This window comes from Indicator indicator, chromosome 1 (genome assembly GCF_027791375.1).
Source record: "Indicator indicator isolate 239-I01 chromosome 1, UM_Iind_1.1, whole genome shotgun sequence".
NCBI lineage: Eukaryota > Metazoa > Chordata > Aves > Piciformes > Indicatoridae > Indicator > Indicator indicator.
Genome location: NC_072010.1, coordinates 58383172 through 58401530, shown reverse-complemented (window position 1 = coordinate 58401530; position 18359 = coordinate 58383172). Strand labels below are relative to the sequence as shown.

The window sequence follows — 18359 nt, the reverse complement described above, 5'->3', positions numbered from 1 at the left end:
TGTTTTGTACATATTCATTGCATATTTCTAGATGTCGTTTGCTTGTAAATACAGCTTCATTCACTTCCATCCCAAATTGAGTTAGTCTGGCAAGTTTATTTTGGGGGGTAGTTCCTACAAATTATAGTTGGGGTAATTTCAACCCACCACAACATGCAAAAATAAAAATGTAGTAAAAGCTGCTTTCTTGGAAAAGACCATCTCTTTCCCTGTTTCCAAATTAGTCTTACCACTCTTCAAGCCCTTTCAATCCAGCTAGATACATAAAGCAAACTCCAAAATATTAATGCCTTGCTACTTTGTGCAGAACCTTGTTCTACTTTATGCTAAGTAATGGGGAAGGAACAACACACATCTTAGGTTTGTAACATTGTTTTCTTGCCCAAGGTGGATCATTCACCATCAGTAAACTTGCACAGTGACACACCATACACCAAACAATGTGGTCAACCACTGATGGAACAGATAAGGGAGAAAAGAGGAAAACAAGACTGAAATTTGAGGGGGATCAAAAATTGATTAGAGAGTACTATAAAAGCAAAGAAAAGATATAGCAAAAGAATAAACAAAGCCTAAAGATGCACATTTTGCCATTCCTTTGCATTTGTCTGGCAAGAGATGCTTTAAACACTCAATGCAAGTCAGAGTAGCAGAACACTCCTGCACCTATGGATCATACCATTACAGGCAAAACCAAAACATTCAATAGCAGCCCACATAACTGAGCCTGAACTTGGCAGAAACCCTCACACTTTCTTACACTTCTGCTGCCCCAGGCTGTTTGAAATGCAATCACAGGCTCACAATGAAACCTGGGCCAACTTCTCCTGTGGGGCTACAGAAGGCAGGCAGTAACTTACAAGCTCTTGTGTAAGTACAGCATTTTCCAAAAGAAACTCAGAGGCTGTATTCTAAAAATATATGTAAATGCAGATATTATAGAAATGTAAAGCTCCAGAACACCCCTGAACGACTAGGTGTGGCTGCACTATGTAGCTAACACATTATTCGAAGTCTACCTTTCAGAGTAGCTGTGGATTGTTGTGGGTTAAAGCTTAGCTAGTGGGCAAATGGGAACCACCTGACCCCAGAGGAGACCACCAGACCCCAGATGGGAGGTGCCAGATCTGATTTATCTTCTCCCATTTCCTGCCTCTCTGTAAGGGGGGGCAGTTGGGGCCTGCCTTGGCCCAAGAGAGCTGCTACCATGTGATTCAGCCTAATCTCCATGTGTTGGGGCCTATCTCCAGAAAAATCTGTCATCTGGGGGCAATATGTGGCCAGTCGCAACTGGGTTGTGTATGTATCCTCCCTTGTTTTCTCTGTATATTCCTCCTTCCTTAATACCTGCTATTTCTTGTTAAAATTACCTTTTTATCTTCCAAGTCTGTGTAAGTTGTTTTGTCTACCCCTTTTCTTTTCCCTGCCTATTTTTCCCCATGGGGGAGGATGGAGAGGGAAAAAGAGGGGTAATCTAAAAATCTGCCCCAGGAGGTTTTGCCTTGAAGCCTTAAACAGTGACAACCAATGAAGTTCCAAAACCAAGAGCTCTTCAGAGGTTTCCTATCAAAATACCCACCCTAACAAAAATCCATCTTCTACCCTATGCATGCATGTAGATTTCTCAGTCCCAAGTCTGAGACTTACTGCACATATTTGCACCTTGAAAAGGCCACTGTTTGCTTAACTGCTTCAAGTTATACAATTCAAATTCCTTCTGCAGAAAGAATATTGGTGCAGAGAATACATAGGCAAACATGTCTGTCTGTCTTGACTCCAAGAAATCTGAGGGCAGGAATTTGTAATTAGTGATTTTATGCTTTAGTCAGGCTGATGGAAATACAACATTCTAGTAGTTAAAGACTTTGACTAGGCAGATCTTCAAATCTAAAGGGTTATAATTTCTAATAAAAAAAAAATCTTTTAACACAGCAATGTTGCTTCTTGAGTCTCACTAACCTAATTTTTAAAAAAAGCTTTCAGAACTAATTCACACGGGAAAACAGACATGTTTATTTTATCAATTCAAGTGTAAAATTCTCTGCAGAATGCAAAAGGTTGGCACAGAAAGAAACTTTACAAGTAGGCAAATATTGAGTTGGACATCAAGAGACAAACTACATGTTTCTTAGTTATTGAAGTCAGCTTTCATCTAAATTGATTAAAACTGCTAGCAACATGTCTATCAACATATCTACAAAGTTGATCTGTCAATCTTGAGCTCCACAGATACTGAAATAGAAGCATATACAAAACTTCAGGCTCATTTAGCCAATATTTGAGGTTGATTCTAAAAACTGTGCAAAACATTCAGCAAATAATTAAATATGAATTACACTTCAAATATAACTGTACCACAAGGTAAATAATATCACATTTACTATTAAAATCTAGGTTATTACAAAAACCAAATTACTCACACAGCTAAAAGCTCCCCCACAACTTTAACAAAGTCGTAACTTTACATTTAGAGAACAGTACCACATTTAAAAGCTAATAGTGGTCTAAAAAGATGTAAGAACATCATCATTAAAAGTAACAATACAATAGCAAAATCTATATTAGTTCCCTAGTCTAGTAAAACTACAGCTTTGAATTCAGCATTTAAATGCACAAAGAATCACCAACTACTGAATTTATGGAGTACTATGATCAGCATAAAAATTTGTACTTCTCTTTTGAGAAGCTAAAGATGTTACAGTGGTTTCCACAGTTCTCAAAATTTTAGCTGTGCTTAACAAGGTAAACCACACACAAATATGTAGGTGATGAAGTTATGAGCAAGAAAAGCTGTACCTTGAAGTGTAAGAGCAGGGTTTAAAAAAGCAACAGTTTCTCAAGTGAAAGCAATAGCTCATCTTGAGGCAGCAAGAATTCTCCAAGCCCAACCATTCTGCATTTCATTCTCCTTTACAAAAAATACTAAGTTTAGGACACTGGGTCTGACCTTATCAAGTAACAGTGCTCAAAGGCATCTCTTTAACCACTATCCCTTCCCTCCTACATACATAAGACTTTCAGCCACTAAATACATGCAAATAAGTAGTACTAGTCATCCACATTCAAAGGCCAAGCATGATTTCCTTTTCATGAATCCATGCTGACTATTCCTGATAGTCATCTTGTCTACTACATGCTAGAGATGACCTCTGAAATGAGCTGATTCCATCACCTTCCCAAGGATGGAGGTGAGACTGACTAGCCTATAGTTTCCTGGGTCCTCCTTGCCCTTTTTGAATACTGGGTGACATTGGTTTTCCTCCAGTTCTCAGACACCCTTCTCCATGACCTTTCAAAAATGTACAGTGACTTAGCAGCTTCCAGCACCAAGCCTTCATTGCATCAGGTAGCAGACCTGCCAGGACACTAATTCTAGAGGAATATTACAGTACTTGTTAGCACAGTTTTGGTTTTCTGTTTAAAGCTGAAAACTGGATTCCTGTTAGGGTCCAGACTCAAAGTAGCACTCTCACCCACACAGAGCACAAACCTTAGCCAGGCAATACAACCACCTTTGTTATGTTCAGGCAAAACCTGTAAGAAAAAAAAATTAAAAAACTGAAACAAAAGTGAGATGCAGCCCTCAGCAGCAACCCCACACAGTACGCTTATTCTGTTAGCTCCTCAAGATAAACTCCTTCACGTAAGCAGAAACAAGCCAAATGAACAGGATCAGCAAATTAATTTTTCCTGAGTTTAGGAGCATTTCTAGGAGCCTGACAGCTCAAATACAGAACCAGCAGAGCAACACCCAGAAGAGCTAGTTAAGAGCAACAGCTGTGCCTGTTGAACAAAATCTTTACTCAAAACTTGAACTGAACAGCTTTCAAAAAGCTAAACTACCATAAGCAAACCTGTAAAGTTTTAAGCACAAGATCAGCAAAATTGTGTAGGAAAGTTTGTCATGAACAAGTGCTGTTATTTAACTTTCTGGACATTATTCTTCAAATTTCACACAAGTTTTATTAAACTTGAGATGACTGGAAACTTCTATGTGCTAATTTTTTTTTTTAACCTTCTCAATCACATCAGTATTTTGCTAGTTGTATATCTGAAGGAAAATCCTCACTAAAAACTTCCTTAAATCTGAATGGTAGTTCAACCACAGATGAACAAGTAATTTTAAAAAACAGGTCATACTTCGATATTGCTTCTTCACCCATTAGATAGCCAAAGACTATTGACTAATAATGTATTTACCCATTTGACAAAGTAATACAAGTTAACTTAGTCTGGTTTGGTTTTATTTGCATAAAAATAAGTTCTACCACCACCCTGTAGATTTTTTAAAAAGCAATCAATAAAAAAATACAATGTTTGAGGTTGGATAAGGCCTCTAAAGAGATAATCCAATTTGTCACTCACTTTATAGTTCAGCTAGGTGGACTACCTAGCAACTAAGAAGTTCAGTTACTAAGATACTACAGGACACCAGTAGGAGCCCTGGTAAAGCCAAGGTAATTGACACCCGCTGCTGTTTCATGCTTGGAGCTAGTCTTTTCAAAGATGACTAACAGATTAGCCAGGCATAATTTGTTGATAGTTAGATTGCAGTTGGAGTCAATCTTAATGGTCTTTTCCAACCTCAATGATTCCATGATTTCAAAGATGAGAGAGTATAGTCTTATAATCAGCTCATTCCCTAAACTCAGATGCATCCCACCCATCCCTTGGACTTCCCAATGCCCACTTCACTTACATAACACCCACTTAATCTTTCCACTCTGTAAATAGGACTACAGCTCATCTGGCACTGCAGCTAGGTTCATGCAAATCAGAGACTTAGAAATGGACTTTCAGAGATCAAAGCAAATTAGGTACTGAGTATCTCAGACTTCTCCATACCCTTCATCATTATAAAGTAACTTGTCTGGTAAGTCCCTACTTTCCTTCTTTTGTGATATATATATAAGCTTCCTGTTGCCTCCTAATACGTTTTAGTATATAGTCAGATACGGTCAACACCAGCAGAGCTTTGGCTTCCTTAATTATGCTACTGCATACTCTGACAAGTCTCTCCTTAGCAACCCATCCCTGCCTTCACTTGCTGTACACTTGCTCTCCACATGTGAACTCTGCCCAAGTTCGCCATACAGCCCAGGCAGGCTTCTGTAACATTCTCCATATCAGAATACACAGCCCTGTGCTTGGAGAAGACTACCCTTGAATACAAGCCAGTTCTTCAGGGCCACTTCAACTTCCAAAGCAGTTTCTTATGGAATTCTAGCAACCAAATCCTTGTTAAGGCAAATAACTTGCTCTCCCCAAGTCCAGGGTTGTAATTCTGCTGTTTCTCACCTGTTCCTCCTGCAGACATAAACCTCACCACTTCAGAGTGGTCACAGGCTCCACATCTGACCACCTATTCTTTCTTTGTAGAGGTGGACATTCAGCACAGCATCTTCTCTAGTTAGCTCAATCATTTGTGTCAAGAAATGATCCTACACACATTTCCAAAGACTCAATAGTTTGCACTCTGCCTTTCTAGCAAGTATCAGGACAGTGAAAACCTCACATAGTACTAGGTTTCCCCCAGTTTTCTAGATCTCCTCCTTATCCCTGATCAGGTCTGTTGTAGGCATCTACCCCAACATGGCCTAGTAGCAGAAGCCACAGCCTTTTCTAAGTTGAAGATTTCTATCCTCCACTTACTCAAATATACCCTCCTACAAAGCTCTTGGCTCTGCAGATTCTCTGCAAAGAACCTGCCAGTCTGTTTATCCTTGCTGATCCTGCAGTCAGCTCATCTCCCTGTAGCTCCTTCACATGCAAGGAGCTACACACTTGAGGGCCCTCAGCCCATAGCCCCTCTTCCCATGTACTTTAAGTATTAATTCATAACTGCTGAAAGATTTGATTAACATATGCTCATTTTCTCACCACTTTCTTCATGCTTACAATAAGGCATAAGAAAAAAAATGAGGCTGTGGCACAACTTTCACAGGCAGTATCACACGAAAGCAGTCCCCAGTATTTAAATAAATGTTACTTCCAAGGTATTCTTAGGTGGCATCAACACTACATTCCCAAAGAACAGACAAGTATCTATGAAAAGGCTGTTTTCAAAGAAACCGTGGTATATAAACAAGTTTTAAGTTCCTCTGATTTCTTGGTAAATGCACAGCCCCCAGCAATGTCTGGTTACATCTCAAATGATCTCTCTTATATTCACCAAACTGGCATCTTCACCATGTGTACCTGCCCCCTTTTAAGTATACATGCTTAGAAACAGGATCAGAGCTACCCACAGATGTTTGTGTACCTACATTAGTGAGAAGTCAAAAATAAAAGCTTTCCCTAGGGGCTAGATACATTCCCTAGAAGGCCAGAAAGGAAACTTAAGTTACCTTTGTTACTCCACTACAGTCTTAGAATCAGTGGAAGAAATTAATTCTTAATAAAAACAGGACAGTCAGTGGCACCTGCACTGTTGGAAACAATTTCAGCATTTTATTTAAGTCAGTACTAAGAGATTTTCCTTAACTAGTCACTAAACATTCATGTGAACAGGACTTCATACAAACCTTTCAACAACAGCATCCTCAGGATCTCCACTATCCAGCATCACAACAGAGCATTAGAAAGGAGTAGTTCAAATACTAAGCAATGAGTTTCACACATCTGGAAAAGTAATAACTGCACAGGGCCACATGGCAAAAGAACTCACTCAAGAGGAAAAACTTAAAATTGTTGGGTTTGGGGTTCTGGTTTGGTGGATTTTTTTTTTTATTATTATTTTGTGTGGGTGGTGGTGGTTTTTTATTGTTTGTGGGGTTTTATTTGTCTAGGGTTTTGTTAGTTTGGGGTTTGGTTCTCAGGAGACAGCCACTGCCAAGGGAAGTAAAGAAGTATCACCATAACATCCACACTAAGGCCAGTCATCTGATGCTTGAAAAAGTGCCTGTAGCAAACTTACTTTTCTAAAAACCCCACTTCAAAGTGCCAACCAACAAGAACTAAAAAAAAAAAAAAAAAAAAAAAATCACCTGGTCACACCTGTTTCCATGCAACAGCACAAATCAACTGTGATCACTGGCCATGGCATCAGCATCCCACATTGCTAACTGGGATCTTATTTCTATGCAATTCAACACTCTTGCCTCAGCTTCCATTCACAATCCTTGCTCCTTTATGGTTGGACTGAATCTTAAAGGTCTTTTCCAACCTAAATGACTATGACTCTCTCTGAGGATTCTCCAACAGTTATGGTATCATGGAACCCATGCTCGACACATGTTTATGGCACTGATTTAAAGAGATCTATAGCACCTAATTGTAATCTAAGATTACAAAAAAAGGAATACAAAACAAATGCATGATTTCTTAGACTTCTTTGGACTGGCATTAGCATAGCCTGAGATTTTTTGTATTATTGTGAAAAAGTCTTTGAAGATGAAAAAGAGTATGTAAGTATGTAACAGCTTTAATCAGGCAGCTCAGACTGCTCACATGGAAGAAATTAAAAACTACAGCCTCTTTTCTTTCCCACTCCCCACTTCCAAAGCGCTGTCACTCACTGTCCCCCAACATTACTATTAGTGCCACACTGAATCTATGGTTGCTTGAGATTCATTCATAATGTTTTACGAAACTAAATATGGAATAAAAAGGAGGAAAACAAAATTATAAAAGGTCAGCCTTGGAGACATGCTTCCTGGACAGTGATGTTCAATTACTACAGAAAGCAGACAAGGGAGATGACATGCTTTTACAAGTAATGAGGGTATCACAAGTTTGTCAACAGCTAAGGCCTCATTAAAAACAGTTTTGCTTTAAGAACTGCTAGCATCCTACATTACAAGGTCTGCAACATTACAGGTCAACAGGTGACCAGATATGAAATACTGGCTACAAAGGGACTGCAAGGATGATAGACATCAAATTAACATTCCAGAATGAAACTCTGAGTATTGCCCAATTAGCACAGCAAGACACAGGCAAGACTCAGATACTATACCAAAACAGAATACAAGCATCTACCATAATCCAGCTCACCACTAAGTACAGCTATTACCTTGGTACTAACTATTCAAACACAGTAGAATGAGAGGAGTCCTTCCCCTCAGGAAGGAAATAGAAGCAGATTGCATGCAATGAATTGACCACAGCCCCCATTCCCTCTCTCCCTGTACTGCCCAGGGGGAGAAGGTAAATGAAATTGCAGGTGACATTAAACCAGGGTAAAGGTAGGAGAAAGGGAATTTTTAAGATTTCATTTTAGTTCTTACCATCACACTCTGATTTGTTTGGTAATAAACTTGAATTTTTTTTTTTTAAATATATCTCCAAGTCAAGTGTGTTTTGCCCATGACTAACTGGCATGCTCTCCCTGTCCTTATTTCAACTTCTAAGCTTTCACTGTGTTTCTCTCTCCCCTGTCCAGTTGAAGAAGGGGAGTGAGAGCAGCTTCGGTGGCATTCAACAAGAGTAAACCCATGACAGTCCTTTGGCACTTAACATGGGGAGTGTGAGGAAGTACAAATAAGGTTAGTAATTAGGAGAGGTAGTAGGCAAAACAGCGACTAAACACAGGGAGAGAGCAATGAACAGAATTGTAGGGAACTTCTGCTGTAATTGTGGCAAAGAGATGAGGGGTCAATGGTGTGTCTGTTGTCCACTTTCATTGGTGGCATAACTATATTTTGATTTTGGTGTGAGGAATTCCTTGCTAAGGTAAGTGAAATTTGTGAGGATTGTGTGATCAATGTGACAAGAATTATCACTAAAATGCACAAATATGAGATTGAGGCCAGGGTCGGTTTTTTTCAGAGACTTTTAGGGAGGTTGGTTGGTTTAAAAAAAAAGTCAAGTCACCCAGTGCTACTTTTTGTTTAAACATTCCATGATGTAAACCCACCCTGAAACAATCTAGAAAGTGCCAGAACTAAGTTGTTTAAGAAAATTCCTTCTTGAAGGCAATTTCAAACACTTACAATTGACACTGTCATTTAGAACAACTGCTACATTAATTTCCAATGAAGACCTGAAATCAGGCTTCAAAGTTGACTATGCTGACCTAAAATACTGACACTGAAATACTAAACATTTATCACTGATGTTGGCACAGACATGAAATTTCATCACAGAATAAGGGTTATCATATTTTAAGGACTATTACCAGCAAGAAATATTAATTCAGATTAACTCCTATATAATCTGATTTTTCACAGTCCTTGATTACTCATGTATACCAGTATGCCAATTCAAGAAAAATATGGCATTTTCCCTACTGGGAGAAAAAGAGCAGTTACTGTTCAGTTATCTAGAGCATCTTGTCTAAGAAAGTGAAAAAATAATTTAAGTGATTAGTTCACATATAAGAGGAAATTTTATAGAAATTAAATACTTGTCTGTTTTGTTTAATGCAGGCTTATAATCTCCAATTCTGAAGAGTCAGTTCAAAGAAACTGAATGTGACAACTTTGTCACACTAGTTCCACAGTAAGAATTTGTTATCCAGACCTTTAAATGATGGTTCTACTCCTGATTCCCCCCTCACTTTGGAAGCAGAGAAGTTTGAAGAAGAGACTCAGGTTTGCTTGTTAGGTTTTAAGCAACATCGCCATGTGTTTGAAACAACTATCCAAGTGTGTTAGTTGCTGCCTACAGATAATTCAATAGTACTAAGTAAAAAGATCTTAAACTTGTTCTTTTTAAATTACAGTGCTACCTCACTTGAAGTAACCAAGTGAAAAAAACTTTAACAAGGTAAAGAGCATAACCTAAATGACATAGAAGTGACATGTATCTCCATACCTATGCCTTATACTCCACAAACTGCATTTCTTTCTTTACTACACCTTCACTTTTTTCATTACTCCAATCTTGAGTTTTTCCAAATGTCAGACACTTCATATATAATTCAGTTCCTTGTTTAAGCAACTAACCCTAAAAAAAGAGCAACACAGAATCACATTACCCACAGACTCCACAACACCCTAGGTGGCTGTCTGTTGAGCTTTACAGCTTACAATCAGGTAAAGTACCTAGCTTCAAAAACAATCCACCTTACAAGAACCTAAGATGCTTCTGCCTCCTGATCCAGATCTGCATAGTCCCATCACACATCCTACCAGTGGTAAATGTGAAGAAAAGGGAGCAGAGAAGCCTAACAACTTCAACGCTGCTTAGTCTCTCGCCTAGACTTCAAGGTTGATCACTGAGACACCTGTACATCTCTCCTGAACCCTAGAGCTCTGGATAGAAGCTAGCAAGGCCACATAAGGCAGTTTAACCAATGGCTGACCTACTCCAAATAAATCCTGCTTCTATACACAACTCTAGTATCTGTCAAACATTCCACTGAAATATTTTAGCATACTAAATCAGTAGAAAAATGTTAACTTGACAAATAAGGTGTCTGGTGTGTTTAGAGCACTGAAACAGCTCAGAAGTGCCAGAGCAAGAAAGGACCCAGAAGGGCAGTACCATGCAAGCAACTAGAGCTGCTTCAGTGTACATTAGAATCTATGGCCAAACTAGGACTGCTTTAGTAAAAGTTAATCTGTCATCCTCACAATACATTTATCTCCAACACATGGCTCTCAAAACACAGGAACTGGATATCATCCAGATAAAACTCAAAAACATGTAGTCAAGCAAGTACATCAAACAACCACTAATAGTTGTGATGGTTTAAAATTGTATTTTTAAATTTTTCTTCTCAAAGTTCAAGCATAGAACATGAAGGAATGTAAATAAATCACTATTGGGTGTAAGAAAGCAAAATAACGATTATTCTAAACACTCCTATTGGAGAGATAGAAATGTTTAAGAACCACTACTCAAAACAAGGTTGGGAAGTTGGACAGTTCACAATTTGCTGGGCTTCTGTCTAGCTGCTGCTGCTTCTTTTCTGGCTGAAGATAACACGCTGACCTTGACAAGCTAAGTCTAACAGCCTCTCTGCTTCTTGACTCTCTACCTTCTGCCAGGGGAGTCTGGGGGAGTCCTTCTGGTTGGGGAAGCAAAGGGAGCTTGGTTGTACTTTCCTGTTGATTGTACATATCTGTAAATGTTGTGAATAGTGTGTATTTGTACATATTCATTGCATTTCATCATAGATTGTAGATTTGCTTGTAAATACAACTTTCATTTGCTTGTCTTCAGCATGATCTCACTTTACAGATCCATTCCTATTACTCTATGCTACCTACTGACACAGGCAGTCATCAGCACCCACAGAACCACTGCTTCACTCTTCACAGCACTGTGCACCTACACATTTAAGTAGCAACTAACTTCTGAGCTTCCACACTTTCCTGCCCCAAGGATAATTCAGTACAACTTCTGACAACAGCCACTTCCCCAAAAAAGATTTATGCCAAGAAATTAATTTTAATTCATGCACTGATACTTCAAATAAACCAGCATGGTAATTGAATAACCCTCCACACAAAGGCCAAAATAGCTAGATTTAACTCCCTCTGAAAAGTACTTCCCACCTGCCCAAAAAGGCTACAGCACAGCACTTGGTGTTCTACTCTAGAACACATGTCTAAAGGACATATATGCATTTCAACATCATCCTATCACTCAAAATGCACAGCCAGTCTTTGGAGAACAGGCTGCAACTCTAGAGCTCTGATAACCCCCTAATTTTTAAAATTGCAGATCAAGCTTTTACTGCTCCTCATGGCCAATGAAAAATTGATTACTTCCTCATTAACTGTGCTCCCAACCAACCCACTCAGCTTAGAAGCAATGACTGTTTTAAAAAGAAAAAAATAGACTACACTTAGCAGGTAAGGTGAAGCTTTGAACAATAGCACACTCTTTCCACAAAGGTATCCAAGTCATCACAGGATGACCATTTCCATCTCTTAAGCTTTACACAACTGTACAGTAGTTCACTAAAGGCAAGGAGACAAGATAGAAACATCACCCCCATTATCTCTTGTGAACAGATCTCTCAGGTTATCTGAGCACACACTCCTGAAGTGCCATTGGAAGGCAACAATCTGTCAAAATTATGTTCTAGTTTTATAGCAGATGAAGGAAGAAAGCTTTGCATATTTCAAAGCAATAAATGACAAAGGTAAATGACAGTACAAACTTTAAGACCTTTGTATTTAGAGGTTAGTTACAAGTAACAAAAACTCCTCAGTTTCAAATGAACTCCCATTTTTCAATCCAATTAATTTAGACTAAAACTTGAATGGCAATTGCCCCACTATTTATTTTTGGCAACTAGATTTCTTAAGAATAAATGAAACTGGCAGCATCCCATAGGGAAATCTTCAGTAAAACAAGCTCAACTTGTTCATCCAAACTCATTCAGCTCAATACAGACTTAGTATAGAAGCTTACAAGCTTAATCAATCAACTTTGCAGTTTCCTTAAACCATGTTTTCCCCCAACTTTCTTCTTAAATACAGCCTCAGGCTCAAAGCCTGGGAAAAAAGTTAGGAAAGGGATATAGATATTCTATTTCTAGATTTTTCCTTAACTCAGAAGACTATCATTCCTGGAGAACAGCTGAACACTGTGTAATTACATTACATCAATAAAAGTATTTGCATAATTTTTGGGTTTATATTATCTAGAAAAACAAGTTGATGATCTGCAAAAGCTGAAAACAGTTGGATATGTCTATGCATAAGGCAATTTAATAAAACACCTGAAGGCTTCAGTAAAAAAAAAAAAACCTACAACCCATGTTAAAGAAGTATAACTAAATTGACTGCTACTCTGAAGTTTTTGTAGTTTACATTACTTTCCCATGGGATTTTTTCAGTCATTTATAGTTCATTGCTTCATATGGCGATAGAATCCCTGCTGTGTTAAAAAATGCCAAATAAAATTATATCTCATTCACTGCTTTATGCTATACCTTCCTTTGTTCAGAACCAATTAGCGAAATCTTGTTCTTCATTTATCATACTTTTAGCTGATTACATTAGGCATTACAATAGTTCTCTAGCTTTCCTTGACAATGTTTGCACCATCAGTGCTAAATTTATGGTTGAGGAGGTTCTTTCATCTTAACCCTCTATTCCAATCAGTTCAGGGGGAAGTGTGTAAGATTACTCTTGTTCAGTCAAGAACTTCTTTGCTGGTTTTCTCATCCCAAACAATTCCATTAGTTGCTTTGATTTTAAAAAATTCTATTGGTCCTTCTCCACTTTACCTATCTGAGAATAAAAAGTGCCTTGCAAGCTGAACTCTGTATTAAAAAAATATTAAAACACAGCATTTTGAATAGTATACAATTCCTTTCCTCTACTTCCCCTAAAATAACAAACAAGAGTATTAGCCAGGATTTTTTCAAGACCCTAGAAAGCATCCATTATGATCTACTTCTCAACATACTCAGTACCACATGAGCAACTGTGCACTCTATGTGGGGTCTCTGAAGCAATTTTGCCATGCTGTTTTCCCTAACCACCACAACGATTTTAGTTTCAGAACAGTTGTCAAAACAGTAGCTTCTCTTCCACTGCATAAATAGCTTTGGAGATAATTTTTTTTTGCCTCCCCAGTTCATACTTCCTCTCACCTCTACAAAGGTAAGACTCAATCCAATCCCATTCCCAGCTACCTATGACTTTTGCATTAATACACAAGCACCCAAGAGTCTCTGAAGTAATCTACTTCTTTTGAAGCTTTGGGTCCCTCCCTGTCACCTGAATGAGTTTAACCTAAGAAACCATTCAGATCTTCATTTAAGTGCAGAAACAGCATTTTTGTTCATTGCACTTTCCTTCAGGAAGTTTTATTTGTTCATTTTTTGCCACATTCTCAGTTTACAAGTCATTTATGCTGCTTCCTGCTCATAAGAGTTCATGAAGTTTTCATTTCTTGAAATAAAAATTTTTGTACTGCTATAGTCTAGTTACTAATTTTACATATTGAAAGGTATGTCAAAATGAATGTTGCTTTACCAGCATACTCTGGACATTTGCCATTGTTTTCCACAATGTCTGAAGAAAAAGTAAAACTAAGTAGCCTTACTGAAGGTCTGCATGTATTTATTTCAGCTATTTCCACCACCTTCACTCAGCACTGTAAACTCCACAAGTATTTCAGAGAATTTTACCATTGTAAAAAAAGTTAAAGATTAATAATCAACAAAAAAAATTCTAAGGTAATATTATTCACTAACAAATCTTACATTATCTTCATTCAAAGATCAATGATCAAGATTACATATATCACTCCTGTCCAAACACTGATGACAATGCCTGCTTATGTCATTTATGCATAGGACATTGGATTAGGAATAAACTAGGTATGGTTATTTTTACCCCCTTAAATACAAAAAAAGTCAATTTCAGATCTGTTTTCAGTCAGTATGGCAGAAAACCAGAGATGCAGACTGTCTAGTTTGCCCTCTTTTTAAAGTTACTTGTAAAAGCAAATCAGACCACCCATATTTCAGCAAGTAGGCTACTTAGGGAAGGTAATGAAACTACTACTGCATCTTAAAGGTTGCTCTAAGTTATAAATCTCAGACTTACCTACTCCAATTAATGTTATTTTGAAGCACTTTAACAGCATTTTTGCAAACCACCCCCACCAACTCCAGTCACTTAATTCCATGTGAAAAGCTGAGAAACAGCTTTAGGATGGACAACTAGTTTACATTTATTTTACATTTAGTTTACATTTATTAGTTTTACATTTACACTAGTTTACATTTATTTTTGCTTCCATTCAATGACTACCACCCTCAGGGTAGCTGTCTACGATATTAACTGACTTAGAGATACAAGCCTTAAACAAGTGAGGAATGTCTTCCTTAATCCCATCAAGCACCAAATGAAAAGGAAATTATTTACAACTCATAATTATAACATCCCACCACTAAGCATGCAGGTTTATGCTAGCTACATGAAGACAGAGGTTTCTTTGGCAGGTTGCTTCAGCTCCCAAGTTTGCTTTCAGAGTGTTTGAAATTTTCCTGCCACTGGTATAACCAAGAAGATAGCTGTTGATGCAATCTGAACACAAATGGCCAACATGGTTAGTGACTTTGCGGTAAATATAGCCAAATGATTTAGCCTCTGGACTCATCTATCCAGATCATCCAAACTGGCAATCACAGACATCAGTGCAATGCACAGGTCATTACCACAAACCATGAATAACTGGAGGTAAACAAGTCATTAAGACAGATGACATGAAACTATTTCCCAGTCATGCACCCACAGTAGTGATTCTCCAACACACAGATAATGCTTAACCTTGCACAGAGAAATTTGACTGGTCCAAAGGATCCAAAGAGCTAAGCAGACACTATTTCACCCTTTGAGCATTTGTTAGAGCCTCATCTATTTCAAAAACTCAAAATGTCAGTATGTCTTTTAACACAATGCTATCTTTATGAACTGCTAGAAGTATATTAATGCATTCCAGAAGCCATTTGAGATACTAGATTGGATTTCCTTTATGGTATCAACTACTACAAATCAAAGACCCTATTTGTATTTTAAAGCTAAGACAGCGCTGTAGATTGCAGCAGAGATCTATTTTCAGTTTTCTTTGTAAAGCACTTTGTACTCCCTTCCATAAGGTAGTAAGTTGTACTTTTTCCTATCATTCTCTCTCTCATTACATTCTTCAATCTTGCTACTTACTATTATCACATTTTTTCATCATCTCCAGCTCAGTCAACCACACACAAAGCCATCCAGACATACTGGAGGAGACCAATTCATTTTCTCAACTCTGTTACAAACTGTTGAAAGAACATGTTTTCTTTTTAAACAGCTATTTTTTGTCTGTTTTCAGAAGAAATTCATGACAGTGAACAAGGCTATGCAGTGCAGCTAAACAGCAAATCCATTTATCCTAAAAGTAGATACCATGCAGATAGACAGAATACAAGTACTCAACACGTTTCAGTTTTACTAGAGGTACCATACAGAGTAGTTGGCATTCCTATCAACTTAATCCTTGGCTTCCAAAAGAATTGGAATTTATCATAAAGTAATTTCACAGTCCATTGATAACCACAAGCTACAATACTGTCCCAGTTACAGCTACCAGTTAAAATCCAGACCAATTCTGAGGTGAATGAAGATTACTGGGGCAAAGCATTTGTCTTCTCAGATAATCCAGTTTAAGTCCCTTAATATACCTATAGCCTCTTTATATGAGCAGAGCTAGTCATGTAGGATTAGAACCACAAAAGGACTCAGACAAAAGTACAGTCAAAAATCAAAAACTCTAGCAATTCTCACCTTTTACTTAACTCTGAAAATACCTAAGTTCTAACTACTTTCACAAATTCCACCAACCACACTTCAGATTTTTAGTGTTGAACAACCTGCCACCTACATTCCTTAGTCCTATCCTGCATAAAATGTGCTCTTTTAGCTCCTGATAGGTTGTCTGAAGGAGCTCTCATTTTGAATCATAACAGGGCTTTTACTCCCTTTTAGACTTCAACAAATCTTTCTAGGGCATGGGAATATCCCCATTCCTTTCTCCTGTAGTTGTTCTTGAAGGCAAGAAACAATATGGTGTTCTCTCTACTCAAAGATATGCAAGCACAGCTACACTCACTGTTATATCACAAAGGACATAACCTTCCTATTCTTGCCAGGAGTGACTTAAGTATTCCTGAAATAGATAAAAGACTACAAGACCTGAAAACAGGCAGGTAGCTAGACAAGTACTGTACTTATCTAGACAACCATTTTATCACCTTTCTGCACACTGCTGACACCTCAGTAGACTCAAATAGAACAGGTCCAGTAGGTCTACTTAATGCATCTGGTAAGAGGACATTCCTCTGACAAGTAGGAAGCAATGAGTTGCATTTATCAGGCACAAGAACCATTTACACCAAGTTCTATACCTTCTCTGAAGATCCACTTCTCATTGTTCTGCTAATGCCCACAAAAAAGCTAAAATCTAGGTTTTGCCACCACTCTTACACTTGGTAAGTGTATCTACCATGTGCCACCACCTAGCCTTAAGGAAAAAAGCAAGATAACACTTATACAAGCAAAATAAAAGAGGTCACAAAAAAAACCCCATGCTAAACACCAATGGTTTGGAGGGCAGGCTAAGTATCTCCCCCCCATCAAGCACATGGAAGAAAAGGACCTACACAAAGATAGTTCAGAATTACCAACATGGCCACCACAGTAATCAACAAGCCTGCATAACAGTTGCAAGTCTTGTTGAATTACTAAGAATCCCATCTACCATTTGAATTCAAGTAGTACTTACTGCACTGGCATCAACATCACTATGTATGGCAACTGTTTTAATCCCCATCTTCTTACACGTTTTGATGACCTACAATATAAAAAGTGACAACTATCAATATTTCAAATATCGATAGTTTAAGAAAAAATTAAAAAGATTACATACGTACCCGACATGCAATCTCTCCTCTGTTGGCAATAAGGAGTTTTTCAAAGGTCTAAAGGGAAAAGAATGAAAATTGAAAAATGAACAAGTTTTCCTCCCTTCAAAAACACATCTTCTCCATTTCAACTAGAAGTATTTATCCATGAGCTTGTAACCGTGAGATCACCTATTTTAAGAGAGTTCTGCTGGTTTAACAATGACAAAATAGCATAAATAGTATGCTATGCTAAATCTACCTAGCACACACACAGGTTCAGAAAGAGATGACTACTCATGCCAGCATTCCCTGGATCTACCTACCACACTCTGCAGAGGCTTTAGGAGCCAGTCAAGTCCAGGGAAGAGATGCACCAGCAGGCACAGTGGTCAGTGCCTCTAACCAGCACAGATGACCTGGAATATAATGTTTATCTATTATGGGAGATCTTCAGTAGACATTCCAACCATGAGGACAGGCTGCTCCCTGCCTAGGGCACAGCAATGTAAAAAAACCAAACACACAATTCCACCATGCACTAGCATGTTTGCTGAGCTGTACCATCCTTGCCTCTTCTTGCAGCTGAACCTCATGTGAGGAAACTGAAGTCCTGTACTGCCATCACAACATTTGCTACTTAGTATTGAGTGTGTAGCATGAGGTACACAGAGGAACAAATCAAATTTAGTACACCCCTGAAATTTGCTGTCACCTTCCACACTGAGGTGCACCTAGTGTAAATATACCTTCAATATACCAAACATTCCTGTAAGAAGGAACCACTGTTCCTTCCTTCCTACCACTGTTGTGGCAGTTTTAGGCTATGCCTTTAATTTTTCACAGATACTGAACAGAAGGTGGTGAAATGTAAATAAATCACTATTGGGTGTAAAAAGGAAAATAATGGTAATTCTAAACAATATCATTGGAAAGATAATGGACTTAAACTAGTTGTGCAAAACACTCTTTTTACTTCCTCACTCTGGGAAAGATTAACTTACTTCTACTTGACCTTGGCTGCATTGTCTTGGCTAAGTCTAACAAAATATCTCACTGC

General features: G+C 38.1%; 1 protein-coding gene across 1 annotated transcript in view; it reads right to left on the bottom strand.

Annotated features, from left to right (window-relative positions):
• Positions 1–18359, bottom strand: part of PCCA (propionyl-CoA carboxylase subunit alpha) — a 292821-nt gene that overhangs the window by 266395 nt on the left and 8067 nt on the right. The window contains exons 3-4 of the mRNA XM_054381074.1: positions 17330–17377; positions 17182–17250 (exon numbers count right to left, since the gene is read on the bottom strand). Of these exons, the coding sequence (XP_054237049.1) occupies positions 17182–17250; positions 17330–17377 (117 nt within the window). The remainder of the gene's footprint in view (positions 1–17181; positions 17251–17329; positions 17378–18359) is intronic.